The sequence below is a fragment of the Myotis nattereri genome, assembly GCF_964212035.1.
Source record: "Myotis nattereri genome assembly, chromosome: 5".
In the NCBI taxonomy this organism is placed as follows: domain Eukaryota; kingdom Metazoa; phylum Chordata; class Mammalia; order Chiroptera; family Vespertilionidae; genus Myotis; species Myotis nattereri.
Window position 1 is genome coordinate 37,774,642 of NC_138080.1, and position 14,902 is coordinate 37,789,543.

The 14,902-nt window shown below is 38.9% G+C and overlaps 1 protein-coding gene across 1 annotated transcript; it reads right to left on the reverse strand.

Moving 5' to 3' along the window:
• Positions 1–542: 542 nt before the first annotated feature.
• LOC308519127 (disintegrin and metalloproteinase domain-containing protein 20-like) lies at positions 543–2,786 on the reverse strand (the record flags this gene model as incomplete). Its single annotated transcript, XM_081091093.1, has 1 exon — positions 543–2,786. One exon carries the CDS (start codon positions 2,784–2,786, stop codon positions 543–545), a length of 2,244 nt encoding a protein of 747 aa, XP_080947219.1.
• Between the last annotated feature and the right edge of the window lie 12,116 nt (positions 2,787–14,902).

Consider the following 14,902-nt stretch of genomic DNA (forward strand, 5'->3'; position numbering starts at 1 on the left):
CTCCAGTTGCCAATTATTGCCAAAACTAATCATGAGAGGACTGGCAAGGAAGACATTTAACTTGTATGTTTGCATTTTCTGTGTGACAAAGAATACGAGAGGCAAGGATTGTAAGGATTGAGACACAATAAAAAACACACAAATACACATTATCCATTGGCTGTACCTTTGCTCAGGAAACACAAAGAGATTAGTAGCATGAACAATTGAACACTAACACTATTTAAAATAATGTAAAACATCAATATTCTAGGAATTAGGATACTTTAATAATTGTTTAATGGCCAGTGTTTTAAGATCTGACATAATAAAAATTTGGAGTGATTAGGTCAATGGTCTGTGGCACATTCTGTAACGTTTCTACAGCCAGGAGAATAAAACTTAGTACATGGGAAATTGGATATGATTTGGTTTCTTTTTTGAAATTGTAAATTGTTGCTTTTCTTTTTAAAATGCAGTAGAACGTTTCGTTGTTCTTCTTTAGATGGAATTGCAATGCCTTGCTCTTTTCCCCTAGGTAAAGTCTTGACATTATGTTCTTCTTACTCAGCTGAAAGTGACACATTCTGCTCTTCACTCTTATCTTTTCTTCTTCGTGTCAGAAAACACAAAACTAACAAGCATAATAAAAGGATAAAAGGAATCAACCAAAGTAGTTGCAGGTAATTGATTTTTTGCCTGATTGTTTTCCGTGGGGGAGGCCCACTATCTATACTACCTCCACTGCCTTCTTTCAGGCAAAAAGGAGGATCCCAGTCATAGTTGCAATGGCAGTGCTGCCTGTTGTTGCAGACTCCTTTCATATTGCAGGTCTCAGGTGAGCAATAATTTACCAGAAGTGACCTATGGACACACTTCCTTGTGATGCAGACATGTTCTGCCCCACACTCTGTCCCATCTTTCACATCACCAATGTCAGGTATGGTCATCCCGAAGTGGTAGTCGGTACCCCAGCAGGTGGCGCCATTGAAGTGAGTCCAATGCACAGTAGAATGATTTCTCAGAAGCGGAAGTTCTGTCACGTTTTCACACTGAATCCTCCCACACAAGGTATCTGAGATGTCACATTTTACATATCTAGACTGCTTGAAACCACAGTTCCCAAAACGGTCACCTTGAGTGTTAATTTCTGTGTAGCAACGCTGATTGGCACTCTTGGCCATTTTTCCAAAAATATTCCTACACTGCTCTTCACGGTTATTGCATCTTTTTTCATAGCAGTAGCCACCGCCCTTGCATGGGATCCCATTCTGCAAGTACACATCCTCTGGACAATGGTAGGATGTCCCATTGCACCACTCTGGGAGATCACAGTCATTTTCCTCTTGTCTACAAACTTCGCCTGTTGGCAGGATCTGACAGTCTTTGCAACAAAGCCCAGAAGCACAAGCAGCCCCAGCCCTGAGAGTGCAGTTGGACTCACAGCACGGATCTTTCATACACAAATTTAAAGCACCACAGTCACACTCTTCTCCTTCTTCAACCACACTGTTCCCACACCGTGCAAGTGTGAAGATGTTTCCTGTATTTGATGAAATGTACAAACAATTTTTCCTTGCTATGGTGTCCATCATGTCCATGAAGTCAGCATAGCTGCAGTTGCTGAATCTAGTTGCACTGTCTTTTTCTGGAAACATTATGCAGGTTTTATGTCCACATGTACAAGTTGGTCCATCATGATCCATACCCAAATTATGACCAATCTCATGTGACACTATGTATGCCAAATCATACACGTCATCGCTCATGAAACTATCAACTCCACAACTAGCATGGCTTTTACATACGGTTTTAAGATAGGCTAAGCCAACGCTAATACCAAAATCACGCTTTACAAAAAGATGTGCAACATCATGGGGAATGCGATCACTGAAGCCAGTTCTCTTCCATATGCAAAATCCCTCCAGGAGAACCATTATGGTATCCATTGGAACTGGATTTTTTTCAGTCCAGACCTCAATTCCCATTAAAACCACATCAACATCCAGTGAACTCAAAAAGTTATCTATTGCATTGACTACAAGTAATACTTCATACTGCACAGCTGTGGTGTTACTTTGGTGATGAAGATAGCGATTGTGGTCGACCACCACTGCCAGTTCAAGAAGCCGCCTATGAGTCCACCAGCCTTCATACCCACTCTGCATCAAAGTGAAATTAGCACTCTCTGGAAAGTTCAGTTGTCTTGCTATTTCTTCATCTGTTAATCCACATTTCATGGATGGCAATTGTGTCTCTTCACTCTTTATTCTATATAAGAGATGTTCAAATGTGGTAGAACGTCTCTTAGGCTCTATTTCATAAACAATGTCATTTGTCTGTAATATGCCCTGTAAACCTCCCAAACAGGTACTGATAGCAACCAGGGATTCTGGGTCCCCGTCCACATAACCATGATAGTAGCAGTCATTCTGGATAAAAGGCCGTTCCTCAAGAAGAGCGCCCTGGTCTGAGTAGGTAACCACTCGGAAGTGTCTGGATAGAAAATGCCTGTTGACCTTCATGTGGACAATGTGTCTCTGGCCCCCAAAATGCATTTTGTAAGAGAGCCAGTTTCCAATCTTCATGCCAATGCCAGTGCCTGTTATCTTCAAGGGAATCACCACTTCTGGAGCACCATGGCGTTGGGAGAGCACAACCTGGAACCATCCATATGGGAACAGAATCACCCCCAGCCAGAGTGGCAGGAGAGTGTTCCTCACACACAGCAGGGCCTCACTCACTGCCATTATGGAGCCACCACACACAGCCATTGGTGAGAGAAAAATAGGACGGGCAGGAAGCATCACTGTTCCCTCTGAGCTGGGTATTCACCCTTGACTTTGAATCTGTTCTCTGGCAGGCTCATACCATCAGAGTAGCACACTGGAAGAGAAAATAAAAAGGAAAGACAGGGTTGGAGGTTATGGGAAGGCCAATGTGGAGGAGGAAGAGAAACATAAGAGTTAATATGGATTAGTGTTTGGCTAAAGACATGACTCAGAATACTGCATGCATTTGCCCTTAAGAAATTTTATGGCAACCTGGATCATGTGGCTAAGTTGGTTGACTGTCATCCCATACACCAAGAGGACAACTGGTTCAATGTCTGGGTTGTGGGTTCAATCCTCAGTAGGGGTGTGCATGAGGTAGCTGATCAATATTTCTCTCATTGTTATTTCTTTCTCTCTCTCATTTTCCCTTCCTCTTTCTCTAAAGATCAATGAAAACATTTTAAAGAAGGAGTAATGCAAGGCAGTGTGTGACCGTATATAAACATGATGATTGGTCATAGACTGACACCTTTTGAACCTAGATGAATGGTACATAGGTTTTAAGGATACTGTTGTTAACTACATGAACATGAGTGAAGATTTTCACAATAAATATATAAAACAAATGGACTTATTGGAAAGGTGAGCATATATCATGTTTGAGAAGGAATCCCTATTTATATTTATTGGCTTGATATAAATATTAATATATAGACTTTCTTTTCAATTTTTTATTTTATTATTTTTTAAAATATTCTTTTTTATTTTTCAATTACAGTTGACATACAATATTATATATTGTTGTTAGGAGTATACCTAGTGAATAGACCTTATATAACTTACTAAGTGGTTATCCCCATGAATCACTGACTTATCTAATAAAATACCTGCATAGTTATTAGAATATTATTAACTGTAATCACCCTGCTGTACTTCACATTTCCATAACTGTCTGTTACTACCAATTGTACTTCTTATTCCCTTCACCATTTTTTTACTAAAGTTCCCCATCCTCCTCCCACCTGGCAACCATGAAAATATTCTCTGTATGTATGAGTTTGTTTCTGTTCTGCTTCTTCCTTAATTTTCTTCTTTTTTTAAAATTTTATTTTCTTGTTTAAAATATTCAAATAGTGGGACATATGCCTCTGTTTTTCCCATTGACTTCTCCTACCCCCCGGCACGTGCCCTTACCCCCCCCCCACCCCCCCACCCCCCCAGTGTCTTGTGCCTTTAAATCGATGAGTGAGATCATGTGGTATTTTTCTTTCACTGCCTGGATTATTTCACTTAGCATAATGTTCTCCAGTTCCATCCATGCTGCTGCAAATGGTAAGAATTCCTTCTTTTTTATAGCAGCATAGTATTCCATTGTGTAGATGTACCATAGTTCTTTAATCCACTCACCTGCTGCAGTGCAGATCTTTTATCTTGATGTAATACCATTTGTTTATTTTTTCCTTTGTTTCTCTTGCCCTAAGCCAGATTTGGGTAACCTTTATTCTGCCAAAGGACACTGGATATATATAACCTCATTTGCTTAATATAATTCACATATAATAAATTTATGTTGCTATGAAAAAGCTCCTAGATTTATTGAATTTTGAGTCCTGTCAGTGGTTGCCTTGGTAGGGCCAGACCAAATGATTTCACAAGCCTTATACTGCCTGTGAGCCACATGTTTTCCACCCCTGCCTTAGGCATTGTATCAATGAAAATTTTTCTAGGTAAGAGGTCTGATATTTTGCTGAGCACCTTTTCATCTTTTCCATTCAGCTAGCCTATGTCTTCAGATTGCAACATTTAAGACATTTGCATTTAAGGTTATTATTGATAGGTACATATTTGTTGCAATTGTTATTCTTTATGTCTGTGTTCCTCCCTCTCTCTCCATTTCTTCTTGTTACAACACTCCCTTTAGCATACCTTGCATTGCTGTTTTGGTGGCAATTAATACTTTTAGTGTTGTGGGTGAGTGTGTGTTTTTTTTACTGCAAAGCTTCTAATTTCACCTTCAACATTGAGTGATATAGCCTTACTGGGTTTAGTAGTCTTGGATTTATTCCTCTGTATACTTCATGCCACCCTCTCTGGGCTGAAGTCTTTCTACTGAGAAATCTGCTCACAGTATCCTGGGAGCTCCCTTGGTAGGTAACTTTCTGTCTCTCTTACAGTCTTTAAGATTCCTTCTGTGTTGGAAGAATTCAGGAACCAAGATGGAGTAAACACTGGTACTGCACCACATCAAAATTACAACTAAGATACAGAACCACCATCATTCAGAATCTCCTGATATCTTTCTAATGGCAGTCCTACAACTAGAGAGTTAAAGAAGAAAGCACATTGAGAGTGGTAGAGGAGTGGAAGAATGGAATGGGCTAGTTTGATACCCATGAGTTGTGTGTTTTTAATTGGGAGTGTTATCTTGGCTAAAGAAACGTCCTGTGTTGAGCATGGGTCCCAGCCACACACCAGGCCCCCAGTCCATGGTTTGAGAGCCTGGAAGAGAAGTCCCCATAATTTCAGGCTGTAAAAACCAGTGGGAATTGTGGCTGAGTGACATGGAGCTGCTGGAGTCCCAGGCAGTTCCTCTGAAAGAACCCACGCATGAACTTACTTGGATCCCTCTCCCTGAGCTCCAGTTTTGGTGCAGGAACTTGATATGATCCAGGGACATACAAGGAGAAACTTACTTTTATACCATTAGGGCAAGAAATTGGGGGCAGCTTTGTCCTAGAAAAAAGTGCTGAGGTCTCCCCTCCCCCCATCCCCCCAGGCACAATACCTGAGTCTCCATCATCTTGGCCCATACTGCTTGCACAAAACTGGTGATTCACTGAGATTATGCCCCACCCAAGTTGTTTGCAGTGGCTTTTCCATATGAATGGCATGTTTGGCTCAGATTTCAAATTTTCCTTAAAGCTCTCACATAAATGGCAGCTGGAATCAGACTTACCCATACCTCTTGACAAGTGGCTTGATGCCTATCACAAGCAGCAGCTTGCCAAGGTTCACAGCATGGCCTCTCCTGGGGACCTTCTGGGCAAACACAAGCAATAGCCATCTCCAAATCATTCTGTAGCTTGTGCTGGGTAACCCTAGGCAGGTCACAGGCTATGGCTGACTTTTCAACTTAAGGGAAGCTCCAGTGCCAGTGCACCTTGTGGAGAGCTTCATACCATACCAGATTACAACCCTTCCATATCCATGAGTGACAAAGGGGTGGACTGTTGAGCATCAAATCTCCACTGAAGCAAGTTCTGCTCCATAGGGGTGTTTCCTGCAAAGCAACTCTTGTACTGTAGTTGTAGCTAGTCCTCACAGCTAGTTGGCCTGGGGGTCAATTCCTCCCAGTGACACCATTAGAAATCAAGGCTCAACTAAAATGACAGTGCAAAGAGATCACACAGGGGTGTACCTAGAATTCCCAGTTTAGGAGAGGCTTTATAAGGGATTCTGAGTCACTGGGTTCTATAGGACAGGACTATACAATACCAATCTACCAATTTCAGGAGACATAGCAGTTCCACAGAATACACAGAAACAGCCAATATGTGGAAACAAATAAACATGTCACAAATGAAAGAAGGGAAGAAATCTCCAGGAAAAGAACTAAATAAAATAGAAGGAAGCAAACTACTATATACAGAGTTCAAAACAATGGTTATAAAGATGCTCAAGGAACTTAATAAGAGCTTCAAGGATCTTGGTGAGAATGTCAAGGAAGATAGTGAGAATTTCAAGGAAATCAATGAGAACATCAAAGACATGAAAAAGGACCTGTAAGAAATGAAGGATAAACTAACTGAAATGAAGGATAATTTACAGGGATTCAACAGTAGAATAAAGGATTCTGAAAATCAAATCAGTGATTTAGAATATGAGGAAGCAAAAAAAAACCCCATCCAATCAGAAGAGCAAAGAGGAAAAAGAATCCAGAAAATATGACGATAGTGTAAGGAGCCTTTGGGACAACTTCAAGAATATCAACATCCTCATCATGGGATGTCGAAATGAGAACAAATTTAAAACCTATTTAAAGAAAAACATAATGACAGAAAATGTCCCCCACTGGTTAAAGAAATAGACATTCACGTCCAGGAACCACAGAGAGTCCCAAGTAAGATGAACCCAAAGAAGCCCACTATATGACATATCGTAATTAAAATGCAAAAGTTTAAAGACAAAGAGAGAATCCTAAAAGCAGTAGCAGAAAAGCAACTTGTTACCTATAAGGGAGTTCCCATACGACTGTCAACTGATTTCTCAACAGAAACTTTGCAGGCCAGAAGGGAATGGCAAAATATATTCAAAGTGATGAAAAGCAAGGACCCAGAACCAAGATTATTCTACCCATAAGAGCTATCATTTAGAATTTAAGATCAGATAAAGACCTTCACAGACAAGAAAAAGCTAGAGGAGTACATCACCAAAAAACCCAGTATTACAAGAAATGTTAAAGGGTCTTTTTAAGAAGAAGTATAAAGATAAAAAATATGAACAATAAATGGCAATAAATACATATCTATCAATCATTGAAGCTAAAAATTAAAATAAAGAAACAAGGAAACTAATGGCCAAAATAAACAGGTGAATAAAATGAAACCAGAGGCATAGAAACATGGAACTGACTGATGAATCTCAGAGGAATGTGGGGAGGGTGAGCAGGAAGAGATTCACCAAATAACTTATATTCATTACCCATGGACACAGACAATAGGATGGTGAATGCCTGAGGCAGGGCAGATACAGGTGGAGGAGGGAAATGGGGGAAAAAATGGGAGTGATATCTGTAATACTATCAACAATAAAGATATGAAAAAAAAGATTCTTGGTTTTTAACATTTGCCATTTTAATTATGATGTGTCTTGTTGTGGGCCTTTTGGATGCATCTTTATTGGGACTTTCTGTGTTTCCCTGACTTGTGTGACTTTTTTCTTCACCAGGTCAGGGAAGTTTTCTGTCATTATTTTTTCAAAAAGGTTCTCTATTCCTCGCTCAGATTCTCCTCCTTCTGGTACCCCCAATAAGCGGGTGTTCTTTTGTTTCATGTTGGCCAAAACTCCCTTAAACTCTCCTCCTGCTTTTAAACTTTTTTTCAATTGTTGGTCTGAATGGGTGTTTTTTCCCACTTTGTCCTCTAATTCACTGATTTGTTTCTCAGCTTCTTCACTTTGCTATTGAATTCTTTCAGGTTATTCTTTATTTCATTTATGCCATTCTTCATTTCAACTTGATTCTTATTTATTGTTACAATCTCATCTTTCATGTTGGTGTACTTCTTATTAAGTTTCTTATAATTTTCATTAAGTTTCTTAAAGTTATCATTCAATTGTTTGAGCACCCCTATACCCATTACTTTGAATTCTTTATCTAATGTATTGCTTGCCTCCATTTCATTTAGTTATTTTCTGGTGATTTCTCCTCTTTCATTTGGTGGTTGTTTCTTTGTCTCCCTATTTTAACAGTCTGGTAGTCTGGGCCATGGGGTGAGGCAGGCAGGGTCACAGAAGTGGGCTCAGGTGTCCCGAAGTAACTGGTTGCACCAAGTCCAGCTGTGGGTCTGATCTTATGAAACCAGGTTAGGTGGGTCAAGTTGTTGTGGCAGGTCCAGTTACTCTGGGTCAAGCATAGTATGTCACAGTGACAGGTCCATGTGTTTGGTGGCTTTGGGTCACGGTGGTAAGGCCACACACACCACTTCAAGGAGGTGGGGCCAGTTGTTTAGAGCACTGTGTTGGGTGTATTGAATTTGGGCAGCAGGTCCCTGTGTTTTGGCAAATTACATGTTAAGGTGATGGAGTGGGCCTTGTTCTCTGCTTGTGTAGGGAGTGTGGTGGGATAGGAACTGCTGCACTTCTGGGTGGGAAGTGGGCCAGGCCAAGTGCTACTCCACTGGTGAGGGTGGTAGGCCAGACCAGCGGCTGCTCCACTTGGTCAGTGTGGCAGGCCAGGCCAGGTACGGTTCCACGTGTATATTTAGCAGGCAGGATGGGTGCTGCTCTGCTGGTAGAGTGGGGACAAGATGGGCCGGGTGCTTCTCACTTGGTCTTTATTGCCATCTTTTGTTCATATATATATTTTTTTCTTTTTGTTATTTAACATTTCATGTAACACTGGTTTGGTGGCAATGAAATCTTTTAATTTTTTTCTTTTCCTGGAAGCTGTTTATATATCCTTCAGATCTAAATGATGTTGTTCTTGCTTTTCATAAGTTTAAATATTTCTTGCCAATCCACTTGTCATGCAAAGTTTTTGTTGAGAAATCTTCTGACAGTCTTATGGGAGCTCCCATGTAGATAACTAACTGCTTTTATTTTGCTTCTTTTAAGATTCTCTGTCTTTAACCACTTGCTATTTAATTATGTAGCGGGCTTCTTTGGGTTCATCTTGTTAGGGACTTTGTGCTTCTTGGATATGTATCCTATTCCATTCAGAGGTCAGGGAAGTTTTATCTGCCACATGTGCATGTGGGAACAGTGTGTTTGACCAGCCTGTTCAGTGTCTCTTTCTCTCCTACCAGTCTCAGTGGCTTCTTCTTTATATCCTTAATTGTAGGATTTTTGTTAAGCTAGATTTCAGGTGGTTTGGAATGATTGGTGTTCTTTTGTTTAGTTGTATTATGATGTGGATGTGGGCGAATGAGAGTACAATTAAATCTTGATATACCTACATGAGAATAAACTCTGTGTTTTGCACTCACAACTGTAATCCGACTTTTGCCCCCCCCCCCCCCGTATATTAAAGACAATAAGAAAAATAATAATACAATGGAAGTGTTTTAAAAAATTTTTTCTTGAGGAATGTGACCAAATAACTTATTATTTAAAATAGAAAGAAAATCCAATTGTACAAATAAGCAATTAAAACCAAGGCTTCCCATCAAGATGACAGAGTAGGTAAATGCGGTACAGTAAACCCTCGATTTTGCAGACCTTGATTTTATAGATTTCAGATATAACAGAGAAAATTTCTGGTTCATATGTCATATGTGATCATTAATACCATGTTAATTTTTGAATGCTCTAAACCAGAATTTGCTTATACTTAATAGGTTAAGGTGTGTTACTAATTCACTTTTATTTTTAACAATTTTAGTGAATAGGCCATATATTGGGGAAAAACACTATAGTAATTTCATTAAAAGAACTGAATATTACATATCTACAACTATAGTCTACATATTTAAAATCAGGAGTCACTGGTAATAAACAGTGTTTGGTGAATGGTTAGCACATGATTCAACTATATTACATGGGGTACTTGGTCCTATTGGCATGTGGCTGACTTTCTGCAGGAGTTTTAATACACACCAGCCAATGTTCCAAAATGCACTAAGCCATACCCCAGTTGTGTGCATTTGTTAACTCATGGTGACTGATGAATGCACGTATTTATTAGACCTATTCAGTATAAATTTACAATTAAAATAATGCATAAAGAAAACTTTTCTGTGAAATTGAACTTTCCATACATACTTAAATTACACAAATGTGTCTATATAAGCAAAGAGAAGTAAACTAATAAAGTTGTCAAATTTTTAACATACACATTCAGAATATTTACTTCATTATGTAGTGGAATTTTGGCCTTAGCAGCCAAATTAGTACTTATATAAGTTTTACTTTATATTAGTCATTATCATTGCTTTATTTATTATTAGTATTAATGTACTTTTGCCTACTCCTGTCTATGTCCATACCACAAATTGTTTCTAGTCCTAACTCCTTCCTGTGTTCCATTTTACATCTAATTGTGCCAAATTGCAAGGGTCAGGTATCAATTGGCCTTCAAATTTCTAACATGTAGGTTCAGTGGAATTAAGTGGGAAAAAATAGTTTTCCATGAAAAAGTGTGAACATAGAAAGGAAGACTTTATAAATAATGGGAAAATTGATTTCAGAACAAAGATGTCAAGGTAACTTAAATGACGACATAATAAATGAATACATAATCCAGGAGATGAATGTTCCTTAATCAGGCATTTTTCATTCAATTATGTTTTCCCAAATGTAGTACAGTGTCAGCACATTATGCATGTTTTTTTATTTTATTCATGGAAGAAAGTAATAAATCAGTATTATCAGAAAGGCTTGTACCAGATTTCTCATTTGCACAAATATTTGCAATTTTGAGGCAAATAGTTTGTATTTCTCATATAAGATATGTACTTTTGCTTATGATATAAATACACTTATATGAAGGCTGAAGTTGAGAATTACCTTGCCATCCTAAAACTGTGGGGATTCAGATGTTATTGTTTCATGAGAAAATATTACCCCTACAAAGCTTTTCTCCATCCTTTTGATTTCCTTGGCATTTCTGAAGGTATTTTATTTTATCTTCGGTGCACTCCCATCTCCAATTGCTGCCCTTCTAGTTTGATTTTGTTACATTTTACATCATGCTAAAAATGTTCTTCCTAAGAATATAATCTATACTAATAAAGGGGTAATGTGCTAATTAGACTGAATGTCTTCCAGGTGACCTTCTGGATGTCCTTCTTGACAAATTCGAGCCTGGGCAAAGCCGACCAGGGTCTCAGGTGCCTGAGGCCGGCCAGAAGGAGGGAAGCCTGGGTCCCGGGTGTGGGGGCCAAGGCAGAGGAGGTTAGGGGCAATCAGGCCAGCAGGGGCACAGTTAGAGGGAAAGAGGCCAGCAGGGGATCATTTAGGGGCCATTAGGCAGGCAGGCAGAGCTGAATAGGGGTGATCAGGCAGGCAGAGGTGATTAGGAGCAATCAGGCAGGCAGGCAGAGGGGTTAGGGGTAATCAGGCAGGCAGCCAGGCAGTCTGGGGAGTGGTTAGGAGTCAGTCGTCCTGGATTGTGAGAGGGATGTTTGATTGCCGGTTTAGGCCTGATTCTGCAAGGATCAGGTCTAAACTGGCAATCGGACATCCCCCCAGGGATCCTGGATTGGAGAGGGTGCAGCAAGGGCTGAGGGACAACCCCCCACTCCCCATGCATGAATTTCATGCACTGGGCCTCTAGTAAGATATAAACACATATAAGTAATATCCATATAACCTATGCTACCATTCAAGTACCAACATTGCCTACTGTTGACTGAACATTATGGTACATATTACAATATGTAAAATACATTGAAAAATTCGTTTTTATATCCCCACAGTTTTGTCAAATTGACCAACCTCTGTACCTTAATTAACACCTCCCTTCTCACTCTTATTGATAGCTGAACACATTGCAGGTGGATCACGAGCACTCTCATCTTTTCATATTACACAGTGTTTTACCTAAATGTTAAAGACATGCCTTAAAATTAAATACCCATTGCATTTTGAAGTTATTGATTACATGTTCTTACAAGCTAATATCTTTTAAAGTATGATACTTTATAAAACATTTTCTGTATTTGTTCAATAGAAACTTATCTGGCCACTGGGTAAAGCTAGCAATAAATACTGGTGCACAATGTGTTAAGTCACAGTTTTCCAAATTATGAGTAACTATCAATTAAATCACAAGTTTGTACCTTTCAACCAAGTAAAAGATACCGGAATAGGAAATCATAAGTGTCAAAGATACCCCTCAAGGGGTGAATATTTGGTAAAGATTCTTGTCTTTGTGTGTGTGTGTGTGTGTGTGTGTGTTTATATTCATGCATACACAAATCTAACTGCTTCTTTCCTTTACATGAAATTCTTGAGTTACTTACCAGCAGAAACTTTAATGGTTCCATGGTGCTTTCTAGCTATAGCCATACTCTTTGATAGTTTGTATTTTCATTTGAGATCACCCCATTTTGTCTTTGGATTGATATATTCTGGATGTAGTTACCTAGCAGCAAGACTTTCCCAGTTCTACAGACCATGGCAACTGCTTAAAGTTCCTTCTCATTGTGACTCCACCATCTCCATTAAACTTTCATTTTAACTACTTTTCAACAGGAATAAATGTGACTTGTCTCCATTCCCTATGCTTCCTACAGTATAAACATTTTAGCTTTAATAATATTGATTATACTGTTGTCTTTGTCTCATATCATTTCCTCAACAATGAAATATACTATTCTTCAAGTATATCAAGTTCCTGAAAAAAGTTTAACACAATTTAGAATATTTTACATCAGCATTAGAATCCTAACATGAGTAATCATCAGTAACTTTATCTATAATGTCAATGAATTAACAGAGACATTTCATAACTGCAATAAATATGTCTCATTTGTGAAGAATACCACTGTCAGTATGAAAAGCATATTTAGGAGAGAGGTGAGTAAAAAGTAGAGTGGAATACATTTAATAGGTAAATTGACTAGCTGGCAGTTTAAAATCGCCAACATGGGCAGACCCATATTCAGTATCCTACCTCTGGGACAGGGTGGTTGGTAATGTTTGCCTGCTGGATACCTGTCAGTGTCTTTCTATTTTCCCTCCAGTTTAGTAAGTCCGTTACAAATGTTCATTTATTCTGTCATGGAATTTTTCACTTTTCCTCTGGCTTTATTCACAACTAGTTTCTAAAGAATCTACTGAAAACTGCGGCTGTGTTAAATTCTCCCTTGTGTTTTCCCAGGGCTACTATAATAAAGCACCACAAGATGAGTGGTTTCATAGAGATGGATTGCCTGAATCTTCTAGAGGATAGAATTCCAAAATCAGTGTCCAAAATGTCATAATCTCTGAAGATACTAGGGAAGGATTTATTCTGGGCTTCTCTTTTGACTCCCAGTTGTTCCTGGCCCTGTGCAGCATGGTTCAGTTTGGACACGATTCTTTTCCCTTGCCTAAATTTTCCACTTTATATATTGAAATAGTCCCCCCTCCCCAATTCCAGTATTATCTAATCTTAACTAATTATGTCTTTTGTCTGCAATGAGCTTATTCCCAAATTAGAATATATTCTGAGGTACTCAGAGTTTACCAAACATTCAAAGAAGAAATAACATCTATCCTCTCAAACAATTCCAAAAAATTCAAGAGGAAGGAATACTTCTAAGCTCTTTCTTTTCTTTTCTTTTTTCTAAATGTATTTTTTTTTTTTACAGAGAGGAAAGGAGAGGCCAGCAGGGGACAAAGAAATCAACAGAGGACAATTTTGGCATGGATATGGAGACCAGGGAACCCTTCCTAGTACACTGCTGGTCAGAATGGATACTGGAACAGCCACTGTGAAAACAGTATGAAGTTTCCTCAAAAAAATAAAATATGGAACTCACATTAGACCCAGTGATCCCACTTCTAGGAATATGTCCAGAAAATCAGAAACACCAGTTAGAAGGGTCATATGTACCTGATGTTCATAGCTAAGATTTGGAAACAGCCTAAGTGCCCATCAGCAGGTGAGTGGATTAAAAACACCTGTGTTATATCTACACAATGGAATACTATGCAGCTGAAAAAAGAAAGAACTTTTACCATTTGAAACAATGTGGATGGACCTGGAGAATATTAAGCTAAGGGAAATAAGCAAGTCAGAGAAAGACAAGCGTCACATGATCTCACTAATATGTGGAATCTAATGAACAAAATACACTGATGAACAAAATAGATGCAGAGACAAAGAAGGATGGAGCAGACTGACAAATTTCTGAGTGAAGTTGGTTGTAGGAAGTGGGTAGTGATGAATTGGGGAACTTATATGCATATATGCATAGCCCATGGACACCGACAATACTGTGGTGAAGGTCTGGGGTGGGGCAGGAACAGGGTGGAGGGGGGCACTGGGAAAAAGTGAGGGACACCTGTAATATCCTCAACAATAAAAATAAATAAATTAAAAAATGAGAAAAAATGGAAAGTGATCCAAAAATTATGGGAATGAAATAAAAGAAAATAAGCTAGAGAAGAAAATATATATTAAATCTAACTCAAATGGATGTCCATTTTCAAGATCATATATATTTACTCAAAGATCTTGAGAGCAAGCAATCTATACTAGGCATCATCTTTTTTTGATTTGTAGAGTTTTTGGAGGAAACTGTTTACTTCTCAAAGTCACTAGTTATGGAAATATTTTAGTGTGTATCTCTCATCAAATCTCTAGTAGGATTGGATGTTCAGTTTTATAATCAGAAGCACAATCTTATGAGGAACAGTGACTTTATTAGTCTACTAGAGGCCTGGTGCATGAATTCTTGCATTGGTGGGGCCCCTAGGCCTGGCTGGTGATAAGGGTTGATGGG